Source organism: Podarcis erhardii (assembly GCF_964252035.2).
Source record: "Podarcis erhardii genome assembly, chromosome: 2".
Taxonomy (NCBI): domain Eukaryota; kingdom Metazoa; phylum Chordata; class Lepidosauria; order Squamata; family Lacertidae; genus Podarcis; species Podarcis erhardii.
In genome coordinates, this window is record NC_138498.1 from 121,783,907 (window position 1) to 121,798,404 (window position 14,498).

The 14,498-nt window shown below is 39.6% G+C and overlaps 1 protein-coding gene across 7 annotated transcripts in view; it reads right to left on the bottom strand.

The window, feature by feature from the left end:
* LOC309336764 (vomeronasal type-2 receptor 26-like) overlaps nucleotides 1-14,498 on the bottom strand; it is a 30,097-nt gene that overhangs the window by 12,036 nt on the left and 3,563 nt on the right. Inside the window, exons 1-6 of one of the 7 annotated variants that reach the window (XM_081853057.1) lie at nucleotides 12,785-13,639; nucleotides 11,395-11,665; nucleotides 9,845-10,666; nucleotides 8,802-8,975; nucleotides 6,857-6,987; nucleotides 5,363-6,060 (exon numbers count right to left, since the gene is read on the bottom strand). In XM_081853057.1, the coding sequence (XP_081709183.1) occupies nucleotides 5,967-6,060; nucleotides 6,857-6,987; nucleotides 8,802-8,975; nucleotides 9,845-10,666; nucleotides 11,395-11,665; nucleotides 12,785-13,044 (1,752 nt within the window). In that variant the 5' untranslated portion in view covers nucleotides 13,045-13,639 and the 3' untranslated portion in view covers nucleotides 5,363-5,966. Of the gene's footprint in view, nucleotides 1-5,362; nucleotides 6,988-8,747; nucleotides 8,976-9,844; nucleotides 10,667-11,394; nucleotides 11,666-12,784; nucleotides 13,640-14,498 lie in introns of those variants that run through there. The other 6 variants (XM_081853055.1, XM_081853058.1, XM_081853060.1 and 3 more) reach the window with 6 other exon arrangements.

Here is a 14,498-nt window from a genome sequence, read left to right on the forward strand (position 1 = left end):
ACTATTATTCTATTATCACATATGCCAAACAGTTTCTCTTCCAATGTTTTAAAGAAGTCTGCTTTTCTTTCATTAGGGGCATCAATTCCTACTAAAATTATTTGTTCCTCCTCTAGACTCATTTTGGTCACCACTATTCTACCTTCTTCATCTTTAAATAAAAAATTGGGATTGACATACATCACTACCCCTCTTTTTTTAATCCGAAGAGATGAATTCTTGCCCCAGATTTTTATTAATGATTTTCTATGTTGCCTTTTATATGTGTCGCCTGCAAGCAAATGTCTAATTTCTGCCCTATCAAAATATGTGCTACTTTATTCCTTTTCGTTTTTTTGTTTAGTCCTTTTACATTCCATGAAAGAATTCTAAGATCCATTTTCAGTTATATCTTATTTACCCTTCTACTCCCCCCTTTACTGTCTGCCCTCTTCTTCCTTCACCACTCCCTCTTCCACTTTTTCCTGCCTAGATCCCCAAACTTCACCAAAGTCTTTTTTGTATCTTCTTACAAAGCCATGTGCCCTCATTGGTTCCACAAATCTCTGCTTTTTGCCTTTATAGGTGAAGTAGACTCCCCCATCCCTATCTAAAGTGGATAGTTTTTTCTTTTTAAGGGCCTCTGTCAAAAAATTATAGACTTCTCTCTTCTTCAGAAATTATAATTCTTTCTTTATCTATTTCAAGACCTTTCTCATAATATGGTTCTTGATCAAACAAGAAAAGCTTTACTTCCAAAAAGAAGTTTGTGAAACAAAATTGGGTCTAGAGATGCATTCTTTTAGGTACAATTTGGAATATTGGCATAAATTATGGGGCGCTCTTGAAATGGCATATGATAAAGGGCTGCAACTAATCAGCTGCTGAATGGACTTGGCTTGAGCCATGAAGGTATTTTAATGATTTTCAACTAGCGCGAAGAGACTTACAATAGCCAGAATGGAAGGGGAGGCAAGGCAATATTTGTTTCACCGCAAAATAAAAGAATCATGTTTAGATGTTTAGATGTTATCTGTTATAGAGGAAGAGAGAGAAGCCAATGATTTATACTCAATAAAGGGGTTTATAATGTTTTTTATACCCTCGCCTCTTGACTGAAGTTGAATGGATCTTATATTAATTTTCTTTGAGCTGTATGAAGAAAGAAGTGGAGAAGAGAATCAATTTGCCAAGGACTCTTAATTACACTTGCCAGGAGTTTATAAATGTGATTCTGATCTTTAATTGCGAGCTGCGGAAAATAACCCCCAGAATTTTAATGGCGGAGCAGGCATCTTCTCGGAAGTTATTTATAACTTAGCACATCCTTGGACAACAGAAGGGATGTTTCCATAGGAATGGCATGGACTGAGAAAGATGGCAATTAATCTCTCTCCACTCTAGGTCTGCGAACAGACTGCTGGAAGGGCTCAACATGCAAAATGGCTATTCAATGTGTTTGGAAAATAAAAATGCTGCTGTTTGTAAGAAAACAAGAAGGCTAGCTACAAAAATGGATTAAGACTAACAGAAGAATAAGGAGGTGATTAAAGAAGAAGAATGAATGTGGCAGCATCAGAAAGCAATCAACATATGTTTGTGAAAGGAGCGGGAAACCTTTTTTATTTTTAAAAAAGTGTATTAATTTTTTTAAAATAATATTTTATTAAGTTTCCATTTCATTATATATAAACACATCTATATTACTCACATTAAGTTTTTGCTCATATGAGCTGGTTGACTTCCCTCACTCCCACCTTGTGGTTACCATAATTCCTATCTATTTCATCACATTTGTACCTCTTCCTCCTTACATTTCATCCATTTCAATTTTTACATTTTAAATAAATATAAAAAGGTATCAATCATAAACATTGCAAGTCTTCTTATTTGAAGGACAATTGCAAAGAATTAATAACATTAGCAGGCAAAGGGTATTAAATTTAAATAATTTGGACTGATTTGTTAAAATTCAGGAAACTAATTAAAAAAATAATATAAAAAAGAAAGATGTGATTTGACCACTTCTGAAAATTTCCAACCTGAACTCATAGGTTTATTATTTCTACTACCTCGTTGCTAAAACCGGTTGTTTGGGAAGTGCAGATGATGGAGATGTTTGCGGCAAGACAATTACAAACACTCTTAGGTCATCTATGATTCTATGACTTAATAGTGTTTCCTTCTTTTTATATATATAATATTTTTATTGTTTTTTCAGATTTAACATATTTTTACATTTCTTTTTTTTAAAAATGATATTTATTAAAGTTTCCAATTAAAACATATAAACACAAACAATAAAAACATACACAAACACAATACCAAAAACATGTATAATTTCAAATCTTATTTTCTTAAACCTAATTTCCTCGACCTCCTCACACCTCCCCCTTCTGTATTCTATTTTTTTTTAAAAAAATAATTTTTATTAATTTTACAACATAAACAAAAAAACAGACAAACATAACACGACTTCCCCAAACCTCCCCTTCACTGCATCCTTATTTTAAAATTTTTTAGCAATCCTTCATCCCTTTTTATATTTAATTCTCTTTAAGGCTTTTTTTAAATTTCAATTTTTACAGCTGTAATTCTTTATATCCAATCCCTTGACATCTTAACATTCCGAAATTTTACAACAATTTTTAAGATAGATTTTGAATTTTTTCCAGTCTTCTTCCACTTTCTCTCTCTTCTGGTCACGGATTCTGCCGGTCATCTCTGCCAATCCCATAAATTCAGTCACCTTGGTCTGCCATTCTTCCAGAGTAGGTACTTCTTTAGTCTTCCAATACTTCGCCAAAAGAATTCTTGCTGCTGTTGTTGCGTACATAAAGAATGTTCTATCTTTCTTTGGAACCATTTGGCCCACCATGCCCAAGAGAAAAGCCTCTGGTTTCTTTATAAATGTCCACTTAAGGATTTTCTTAATTTCATTATAGATCATTTCCCAGTAGGCCTTAATCTTCGGGCAGGTCCACCAAAGATGATAAAAAGTTCCTTCGCATTCATTACACTTCCAGCAGTTGTTATTGGGCAGATGATATATCTTTGCAAGCTTGACTGGGGTCATGTACCACCTATAGATCATTTTCATTATATTCTCTTTCAAGGCACTACATGCCGTAAATTTAATACCTGTGGTCCATAACTGCTCCCAGTCAGCAAACATAATATCATGACCAACATCTTGTGCCCACTTAATCATAGCTGATTTAACCGTTTCATCCTGTGTGTTCCATTTTAGCAGCAAATTATACATTCTAGACAAATTCTTAGTATTGGGTTCTAGCAATTCTGTTTCTAACTTTGACCTCTCCTTCTGAAATCCTAGTTTCCTGTCCTGCTTAAAGGTTTCATTAATCTGGTAATAATGTAACCAGTCTCGGACTTTAGGTTTCAATTTCTCAAAGCTCTGTAGTTTCAGGTTTTCACCATCATATTCTATAATTTCACAATATTTTGGCCAATCTGAGTCCATGTTCAGTCTTTTTACCGCCTTGGCTTCCATTGGTGACAACCACCTGGGGGTTTTACTCTCTAACAAATCTTTATATCGATTCCATACATTATACAGTGCTTTCCTGACAATATGGTTTTTAAAGTTTCTATGTACCTTTACCTTGTCATACCATAAATATGCATGCCAACCAAAGTTATTATCATAACCTTCCAGATCCAAAATATCTGTATTCTCAAGAAGTAGCCATGGTTTCAGCCAGCAGAAAGCTGCTGCTTCATAGTAAAGTTTTAAGTCCGGCAGGGCAAAGCCCCCTCTATCCTTTGCATCGGTCAGAATCTTAAATTTTATTCTGGGTTTTTTGCCCTGCCAGACAAATTTAGATATATCTTTCTGCCACTTCTTGAAACAATCCATCTTGTCTAAAATTTGCAATGTCTGGAACAGAAATAACAATCTCGGCAGTACATTCATCTTGATAACAGCAATTCGGCCTAACAAGGAAAGTCTCAGCCTAGACCATATATCGAAATCTTTCTTCACTTCCAACCAACATTTCTCATAATTATCTTTAAATAAGTTCACATTCTTAGATGTTAAGTTCACCCCCAGATATTTTACTCTTTTTGCAATTTCCAAACCGGTTTCTCTTTGGAAGCTATCTTTTCCCCCCATCGTTAGATTTTTTTCCAACACCTTTGTCTTATGTTTGTTTAATTTAAAACCTGCTACTTGACCAAATATTTCAATTAGTTCCAAAACTCTTTTTGTACTGGCTTCTGGCTGTTGTAATGTCAAAACTAGATCATCTGCACCCCTTCTGTATTCTAATTCCATTTATCTAATCAGCAAATCCATTCCCTTATTTCCCATTGTTTTTAATAATTCTGTTCTTTTTCCTTGATCAACGCCCCTGAAAACCACAAAATTTTAAAACTCATGTCGATTCTAGCCTTCATTAATTTTATAGTGTTTACTTAGATAGTCTTTAAATTTCTTCCAATCTTCTTCCACTGTCTCTTTCTCCTGGTTTCGGATTCTGCCAGTCATCTCTGCCAGTCCCATGTAGTCTGTCATCTTCATCTGCCATTCTTCCAGAGTGGGTAGATCTGGTGTCTTCCAATACTTTGCAATAAGTATCCTTGCTGCTGTTGTGGCGTACATAAAAAAAGTTCTATCCTTCTTTAACACCACATGGCTAACCATACCCAGGAGAAAGGCCTCTGGTTTCTTCAAGAAGGTATATTTAAATACCTTTTTCATTTCATTATATATCATTTCCCAGAAAACCTTGATTAAAAGATGGAAAGAAATAATGGAAAGGATTTGCTGAAATTGCTAATTGAATTAGAATACAAAAAAGGGAGGTGTGAGGAGGTCAGGGAAACAAGTAAATGAAAGACAAGACATGGAAAGATTGAAATGTTTTTAATTGTTTTTATTTTTCTGTACTTTGTATTTTTTATTATTTTCTTTTTCTTTTTCACTTCTGTAACGTTTTTGAAACTTTAATAAATAAATATATATATATTTTTAAAGAGAGAATCAATTTGCCAAGGACTCTTAATTGCACTTACCAGGAGTTTATAAATGTGATTCTGATCTTTAATATAATTGTGTTTCCAATTGTCCTGACACAAACCAGGGTAGAGTCCACCTTAACAACATATTTTATGTGAAGTTAAGAATCTTCAAAGAAGCTAAAAATCAGACACTACTGTCACTTTTTGTAGATAGATGTGCCTTTGTGTTCAGATCAGGCCTGAGTATGATAATGTAGCACTTCGGTAGGAAGATGCAGCCCAGAAGCCCAGCACTGGAGGCCAAAATAGAGAAGACCTGAACAGCTACCATGAACTTCCCTTTTGTGCTCAGGTAGGTGGGCACAAAGGACACCCAAACACTGCAGAAGACCAGCATACTGAAGGTGATCAGCTTGGCTTCATTGAAGGCTCCAGGCAGCTTCCTGGCCAGGAAAGCCACCGTTAAGCAGATAGCCGCCAGGAAGCCCATGTAGCCAAGGACAGTGTAGAACATGGCAACAGATCCTTCATTGCATAGAAGGATGATCTTTCTAGCTTGGGACTGCATGTCGGAGTCTGGGAAGGGTGGGGAGATTCCTAGCCAGATGGTGCAGATGACAACCTGCATACTGGAACAGGAAAGGACAATGGAGTTGGCCAGACTCTTCCCCAGCCATTTCCTCACCCTGTTCCCTGGCTTGGTGGCCAAGAAGGCCAGCACCACAGTGATGGTTTTTGCCAACACAGAGGAGACGGCAACTGAGAAGATGATGCTGAAGGCTGTTTGTCGGAGAAGGCAGGTCACTTTGCTTGGCCGGCCGATGAACAGGAAAGAGGACAAAAAGCAAAGCAGGAGGGCGATAAGGAGGATATAGGACAAGTCTCGATTGTTAGCTTTGACTATGGGAGTTTCCATGTATTTAATGAAGATTCCTAGGAGAACACCAGTGGTTAAGGACAAGGAGAGAGCAAAGGACTCCAGGAGGATCCCCAAGGGTTCTTCATAAGTGAGGAATGTTATAATCTTGGGGACACATTTGTCTCTTGCTTGATTTGCATGCTGTTCTTCTGGACATTTGGTGCAATGCTTTGCATCTGAAAAGAAGAAGAAGGACTTCAGTATCACTAACAAAATTCTTACACCCATAACTGCCTGTTTTCTAATACATTGGGAAACAATAATAAGAGATTAATAAATGATAGGGTTTTGATTATTTGGAGTACTGAAGTATGTAAGCCAGTGGAAAAATACAGCCTAAGCTTCTTTCCAAGCCAGGACGTTATCTGGGATAGAGGCACTAACATGATAAAAGCTGTGCCCATCTGAGAGGAATTCTCGCCCCTGGGTAGACAGAGGTTGCCATGGTGATGGGGTGTGCATTTGAGGTGTCAGGAAAAGAGAGTCTTTAACAAGGTGTGCTGGGAAGAATCAGGCAGAAAAGAAGAAGGGACCCATTTTGGCTAGACTGGCTGAAGAAGGGGTGGGAGAGATTTCTTGCGCTCAAGTGCTGCACTGCTATGGGAAACAAGTCCCTCTTGAACATGTGCTAAGATCTGGGCTTCCTCCATGCAGAATGAAGGTGTAACTATGTGAATAAATCATATTTCTTAATGCTATGTCAGTCTCCCCTGAGTATTCATTTCCCAAAAGGAGCACAAACCCTGGGCGAGCCCCAGGAACCCCCTAGAATCTTGCTACCGCTTGGCAGAGAGTGGGGTGGTGCCGAACTTCTGTAGGCTTCAATATTTGTCCCCTTCCACTGACGGCTGTTGTGCTAAGGTCCTGCTCGTGGGCTTTTCATAGGCATCTGGTTCAACATTGTGAGAGGGCGTTAGACTAGATGGGCCTTTGGCCTGATTAAGCAAGCCTCTCCCTTTCCTCTAGAGTCACCCGCCTTCCTGAATGGAGATGGTCCCTTCTGCACAAGGAGCACAATCGTAGCAGCAAATGGGCTCTCCTTCTTTAGCTACTCTGGCGTATCCAGGGCGACAGATTTCGGTGCATCTTGAACGAGGCACAACCTAAAAACATGGAAAAAGAGCACCAAAAGGAGACCAGCATAAATTACAGACATCATCTGAAGGCCCTGACTAAAAACAAAGCTCAAATAAATATCATTTTTAAAATACTGAGGCCAGATTAGAAAGCTGTAAAATGGGAACCAGACCCTCCTAAATTTTGTAGAACTGTGGAAAATCCCTCTTCTTTCTGACATAAAGTTTCATTTGTAATTGCTGAATACAAATATTGTTAAACAGAAAGGATTCAACAAACTATGGCCTTTCTAACTGCATATGAGATTTGAGGAAGCTTAAAATGGGAATGAGACCCTTCCAAATTTTGTTTGGACTGTGGAGACATTTTGTTTTTGATTTAAAGTTTCATATTTAAAAAGCAAAATGGGATTTATTATACAGTGGTACCTCGGGTTACATACGCTTCAGGTTACATACGCTTCAGGTTACACACTCCGCTAACCCAGAAATAGTGCTTCAGGTTAAGAACTTTGCTTCAGGATAAGAACAGAAATTGGGCTCCGGCGGCACGGCGGCAGCTAAAGTGGTGCTTCAGGTTAAGAACCACCCATTAGCTAAAGTGGTGCTTCAGGTTAAGAACAGTTTCAGGTTAAGAACAGACCTCCGGAACGAAATGAGTACTTAACCCGAGGTACCACTGTACATTGTTTAAGGTAAAAGGTTACCTAATTAAACTCTCTATTGCCTTTTAAAATTTGTTTGGGGTTTATTGCTCCTGTTTGTTACTATGATATGTATTTTTGTGTTTTTATAAGTAGTTGGCGTTATTGGGCAGCTGTTAAAGCCCACATGGCAGCTACGGCCCCCCTGTCAACTTTGGGTCCATTGATGCATTTTCATCTCTCCCTCTGAGTGGATGAACAAGGAAAAGTGTAAAGACAACCTCTCCTCTCTTTGCCCCTCTCCAACTGAATTGCTATGCAAAACAGAGAGGGCAAGGAAAACAGCAGTGAAGGGCCCTGGGAAGGGCCATTTTAGGGTTAATCTGAAATGGGCAGCTACTGGCAAATTATCCGAATTTAGCAGATGTCACCACAAGGGAACTGCAGCCAGTGTGGTGGAGTGATTAAAGGGATGGACAAGAACCTGGGAGACCAAGGTTCAATTTCCCACTCAGCCATGTAGCTTTCTGGGTGACCTTGGAGCGTTCACAGGGTTGTTGTGGGGATAAAATGAAGAGGTAGCAAACCAGACATAGCGTTTTGAGCTCCATAAAGGTGGGATATGTCAGGTATAATGGCATTTCTGAAGTACAGAAGCCATAGAAGCTTATAGAATCTAACAGAAGTGTTCCAGAATCTTCTAGTGTATCAGGAATTTCCCAAGGTTTCCATGGAAACAGACATGGAGCTGGAATGAGCTCGTTGTGTTTCCAGGTCAAACTCCCCCAGCCTGCCTATAAATGAGATGGGGTCGAATGTCATTCTTACTTTCCCTCTCTCTGATGTTCCTTCACTCATTCTGAGTTGATTTTCTCAGAGTATGTTGTTCGTTTTAAGTTTTTTACTGTTGTATTTTACTGCAACTGGATTATTAAGAGAGTGCCCTTCCAGGGATCTGATACTGAACTGTCAAGCTTATTTCTGCCTCAGTAAACTTTTACTAATTAATCCACTGCGCCTGAGTCCTCCCTGTGTCTTCTTGAAGCTGCTACTCACTTACAACTGTGAAGTCATTCCCCCAGAGTCCTGACACAATATTAATGCAATCAATCAATCAATCAATCAATCAATCAATGCAATGACCTTGCTGAAGTTCCCAGGCCACACAATGGCTTCTGAATTAATGGTGAACTTTACATCGAAGGATGCCTGTCCCTCGATGCTCCCAACTTTCATTCTGCTGTGAGATCTATTGGGAAATACGACCCAGTTCATGATATCAAAGTTGGCAGTCAGCTCCCCATTCTTATCAAAATACATCCCTCCTATGGATGAATTGGAAAGCTGGATTTCTTTTAAGAAAGCATGAAGCTAGAACGGCAGAGAAAACAGCTGCATTTAGAAAACATGATACGAGGGTTGCGTGTGGGAACTACAGGCTTGGGTGCAAACTCCATTGCAGATGACAGTACACTATATAATTGCATAACAATTGCAAGATGTTTCCTGGGCATTTGATTTATCAAATCCATTCATGAAGTTGGATATTTTGTGGGATGTAATCTTGTTTTCCTTTGATAATTGAGAAAGGTTCCAGACCGCTTACCACTTTTGAGCGATCGACCCTAAATCGGGGAGATACAGGCAGAGACCTCGTATCTGCTTTATTTGGTGACTTTCGGGTCATTATAACAGGTCCTTTATCAGGTTTTAAATCCTCTTGGGATAAGAGTCAAATAAACATATATTAAGGACATGGCCAGGAAAACACTTTGGAACTCTAGAAAGGTTACATGCTTTTTAATTAGCTATAATCTATTCTATTGTGATTTCAACTTTGTATATGTTTCAGAAATAGGGTTCAAATTAGGGTTTTAAATTTCTTTATTAGAATTTTATTGTTTTAACATTTTTGTAAACTGTTTTGAGGTTTTTTGAGCAGTCAAGCGATATATATACATCTTACGAAATAAATATATTAAATAATCAATGTGACAGAACACTCCTTAGCAATTTATCATGCCCTATTTTGTGAATGAATATTTCCCAATGCTTTTGTTTATTAATTAGTTTCGAACTATTGTAGAACCACAAAAAAGATGAACAAAAACAAAAAAATTCTCGGGATGTTCAGTTAAAGACAGGGCATACAATCACAGTGTGATAAACTACAAAAGATATAGACTCTGTAACGAATTCCAATGATGGGAAACAGATGGCAAAAAGGGGCGAGGACAGACCTGCCATGGCTTCAACCTTTGATGTTCCAATCTGTCTCCTCCACCCGCCATTAACCTCCATTTGGATCTGGATGAATACGCAGCATTTAAAGCCAGAGAGACAAGTTGGACACCGTAGTAAATGCTGTAACGATCTTGAGACCAGATTCCCTCAACCGCTTCCTGGGGTAAAGTTTCCAGTTGTTCCTTTTCTGTGCACCTTGTCCAACCCTCCACGGACTGCACTTTGTTTGAACATGAACAACTGAATGCTCTTGACCAAAACTGTGCAGCTGCAGTTGCAGCTTCAGATGAAAGGCGAGGATAGTAACCCTGTTCTGTCCTTTTTTTGGTATTCATTACCAAGGACAAAGAACCTTGGGCAGGCTGGAAGGAAGCCACATCACCAAACAACATCACATCAATGTCAATAACATCTGTTGTGATCCAAACTAACCCCTGAGATTTCCTCACTTCATGAATGCGTTGTAAGAATGTGATTGTATAAATCCCATTTTCAGAGTCTCCATAGTAAATGAACACCTTGACTTGTCTCAGGACAGATAGTCTACAATCTAAGGATGACATCTCCATAATGAAAAAAGGCATTTTTTCCAAGAAAGCAACACAGATTCCACTGCGGATCAGCAGAGGCGTGAAAGCACTCAAGAACCTTTCTCCATTGTCATTGTCTGGAACAAAGAGACCGACCCATGTCCACCCGAAGTGGAGCAGCAACTTGACAATCCCCATGTACTGGGTTTCTTGTTTTGGGACCATCCAGAAGATAAATGGAAACTGTTTTTCCCCCTTAAGATCATAAGCAGTAGAGCCCAGACTGATCTAGAAAGAAAAGGATTTGTGTCTTGTTTTCAGGAATAAAAAAGAAAGGCCCTGTCACATGATCAGGCCAGTGATCATGTGACATCTAATCCAGAATCCTGTTTTCACAGTGACTAACCAGTTGCTTCTGGGAAACATTTCATGCCTCCGGTGGAAAACTTGGAGTTCACAGAGAAGGAAGTGGCTCTAATGAATATTGAGGCAGAATAGGGCTCTGGGGCATGCAGGGGTCATGGAATTCCAACCTCTTCTAAGAATCACAATGGGCCACTTCAAAGAATGAGGGGCAGAAGTTGAAGCTAGGTTGTGACACAGTCTGCAGGAGTGCAGGCCCCTTAACCTTAAATTAGCTTCTAGACAGCCACAGGTCTTCCTGAGAAAGAAGAACTCCTGGGGAGGGAGGGATTATGTTGAAATATGATACTAATTCTTCCTATGCCAGTCTGGTGAGGGTGAGAGAAAGAGACCCAGGGCTTTCCAAATCAGTTCCCACTTTCTTAAAATGTGATATTCTTTCTATGGTCTCTCTTTTTGGGTACTTCTGTTTTATGTTCCCTGGAGAGTAGGGATGTGGAAAATTTGGCCCTTAGGTTGTTGTTGAACTACAACTCCCATCAGTCCCCATGGCCAGCAATGGATGGCTTGGTAGTTCAGAAACCTCTGGAGGGGTGAAGGGGTTTCTCAGCATTGGTGGAGATATAGAAATGAGGAAGGAAACAAAGTCCTACCTGGGGCATTTTGTAGATGCTCAACATTCTTGAAATATGGCTAGAGATTTCAGTAGCTGTTTCTTCAAAAACAGCTAACACATTATTTTGTCCTCCACAGCTGTAGCTTGGAATGCTGTCTAGCATGGCACCAGCCGCTGTTGTGACATCAAAAGCGGCCTCATAGATGCTGTAGCCCAGGGTGACATTGGGTAAAAGCTTAGGATTCTGGTTGATCTCCTGAATGGCAAATAAGGGGGACAGAGTGGGAGAGGGGTTCGTTGATGTTGAACTGCAAATAAATGAATAAACAAACAATTTTTTCAGAGGGGTCCACTTTCCATTTAATGAAGACAACATGTCATACTCATTGTTCTATAAGAACCTAAGAAGAATCTACTAGTCTTATATCTAATGGGCCAAGCTTTGAAGGAGTACAATCTTGTCCATGCGCTCCAACAAGGAAATAAATAATTTTTAGGAGAGCTTGCAGCTTGGGTGAATTTGAGTAGAATGATAACTTACAGTTTCTGGAGCTCAGAGACTTGACAGGAACTATGTACAGGATGAGAAGGAACGAAAGAGAGAAAGAGCAGACATATTGTCTGGAGAGGACATAAAACAAAATCTCTGAGGTTTGATAGGCAGAGTTATCACTGACATAGTGGCTTTAAACAAGTGCTGGCTAGGTTGCTAGACAAGCAGTGCCCTTGTGTGGTTTCACGTATCCAATGCATGAACTAGAAGCTCAGAAGAAGGAAATGTGTTTGCTCTTTTCCAACAGTAGCAACATTAAATCACAGCTGAGAACAAGGTGAAGATTCAGGAGTTCATGATGAAAAGCATCTGTTCCAACAATTTCCCCTGCCCACTTACCTAGCTATTAGAGAGACGCAGAGAAAGCTTAGTTCCTTGCGAGTTTGGAACTGAGGTTTGTAGTTAACACCCCCAAATCAAATTTAGTCTGATTCACTCCAACCTGCACTAAAGTTTGCCAAATGGTTTGCAGAGAAAACACAGCATTTTGCAGCACCCCACAAAGGGAGCAAATGTCACTTAATATGGGGGCCACAGGGTCACCCCAAAACCCAACATTGCCTGATTCATTCCAACCCCAAGCCAACAATTTGATTCAACAGGACCTGAACAAACTGCAGAAGTTTGCCAACAGAAGCAGGAGAAGAGATGATCAGCTGTTCTCTAGATGCTGCCTTTGCAAACTAAACTGAAGCCCCCAAAGGGTTCAGAATTAACCTCCCTGTTTGGGGTACCAAGAGGCCAGTGGGCACTGAGATTCTTTCAAAATCAAGAGATGGGCAAAGGAGGGAGAAGGGTTTATTAGGGATGGCCAGAAATTAAGTGCTAATAGCAGTGTTTGTGAATGTAGGTTGGGTAACATACAGCCACTTACCTCATAACATGGTTTACGGGGCGCTGGGAAAAGTAAGGTTTGTAAATTACAACACCATCTTGATATATGACCCCACTAATGAGGTGGTCTCCTGGCCTGTAATAATTCAGCGGATCATGATCCTTTTTCATATTTAATGGACATTTTGCTTTCAGTATCCCACTGACTCCATGGGGCATTAGCAGCAGAAATAGCAGCAGCAGTAATATCATTCTGGCCATGCCTGCAAGAGTCATAAACTCTTGTGATAGCAGTGACATTAGGAGTGCAGCTGGACTCGTACAGTAGCTTTAAGCAAAGGTACAAAAAGGAAACATGCCACAGAAAGGACCCCTGCCTGCCCCAAATCTCTCAGGCCAAGCTTCAGATATTTATGACCCAGTTGTTCTTGCAGGCTTGTGACAATAAGTTACCTCATCCTGCCTGTGATTATGGTGTTTATTTTATTTTTGGACTCAAAGGCCCTTATTGGGGAAATCCCTGGACTAGATAATTACAAGGTTCAGAAGGTCCATCTCCCTGGCATCTGTGTGTGACTCAATGGGCACGGGAAGAATGTGGGCAAAGCATGTTTGTGAGAACTCACAGATGGGGCTATCAGTCTGGGCCCTGCTTAATTTGAGGGGTCATGAACTTTAGTAAAATCCCAGAAACTAAAGAACAGCTATGATTGTTAAAGCCTAGTAAGGCAGGACATGATGAAAGTTTATAAACTCCAGTATGGTGTGGATTATATAGATAGCAACAAGTTTTTCTCCCTCCCAACAACAATACTAGAAGTTCTGATGGAGAACTTAAATCGTTGTGTCCTAGGCCCTCATCCAAGACCCTGATCCCTACACCACCTTGTTTCTGGGGGGTTGGGAAAAGTCGTATGGAAAGGAGAAAAAAAAACAAGGTTAGAATATGTTAAGATTAATTACAGGACAGAAAACAGAGGAAGATGGAAAGGAATTGCTGAAACAGTTAATTGAAGTGGAATACAAAAAGGGAGGCGTGAGGAAGTCAATGAAACAAGTGAATGAAAGCTAAGTTTGAAAATATTGGAAGTGTTTTTAATAGTTCTTGTTTTGTTTTGTTAATGTTTTACGTAGTGTTTTTGTTTTTGTTTTTGTATTGTATTATATTGATTTGTTTAATTCTTTTTCTTTCTTTTTGTAATCTTTAAACTCTTAATAAATATTATTTTAAAAAAAAAGTCGTATGGAACATAATTTAGTGGATCATTTCCCTTTTTCAGATTCAAGGGGCATTTTGCTTTCAGCATCCCACTAGTCCTGTGGAACCTTAGCAGCAGACGTAGTAGCAGCAATATCACCCTGGCTACGCCTGCCAGAGTCTTACTGTATTGTGATGGCAGTGACATTAGTAGCACAGCTGGACTCCTACAGTAGCTTCAGAAAAAAAGTAACAAAATGAAGACTCCTACAAAAATGAGTCCTCTGCCCCCAATGTCTGAGACCAGGTTCTCAGTAGTACTGGAGATATTTGTGTCCCAGTTCTTCTTTCAGGCTTATTACAAGACTTTTAACTCATCCTGTCTTTGAGTCTGATGTCTATGACTCAAAGGCCACCTTTGGGGAAATCCCTGGACTAGAGATTTTGATAATGAGAAGGCTGAGAAGGTCCACCTCCTCTGCAACCTCCTCAAGGGGCAGAGGCAGAGTTGTAGCTAGAGAAAAACAGCTTTGAGAGAACACACAGATGGGGCTGC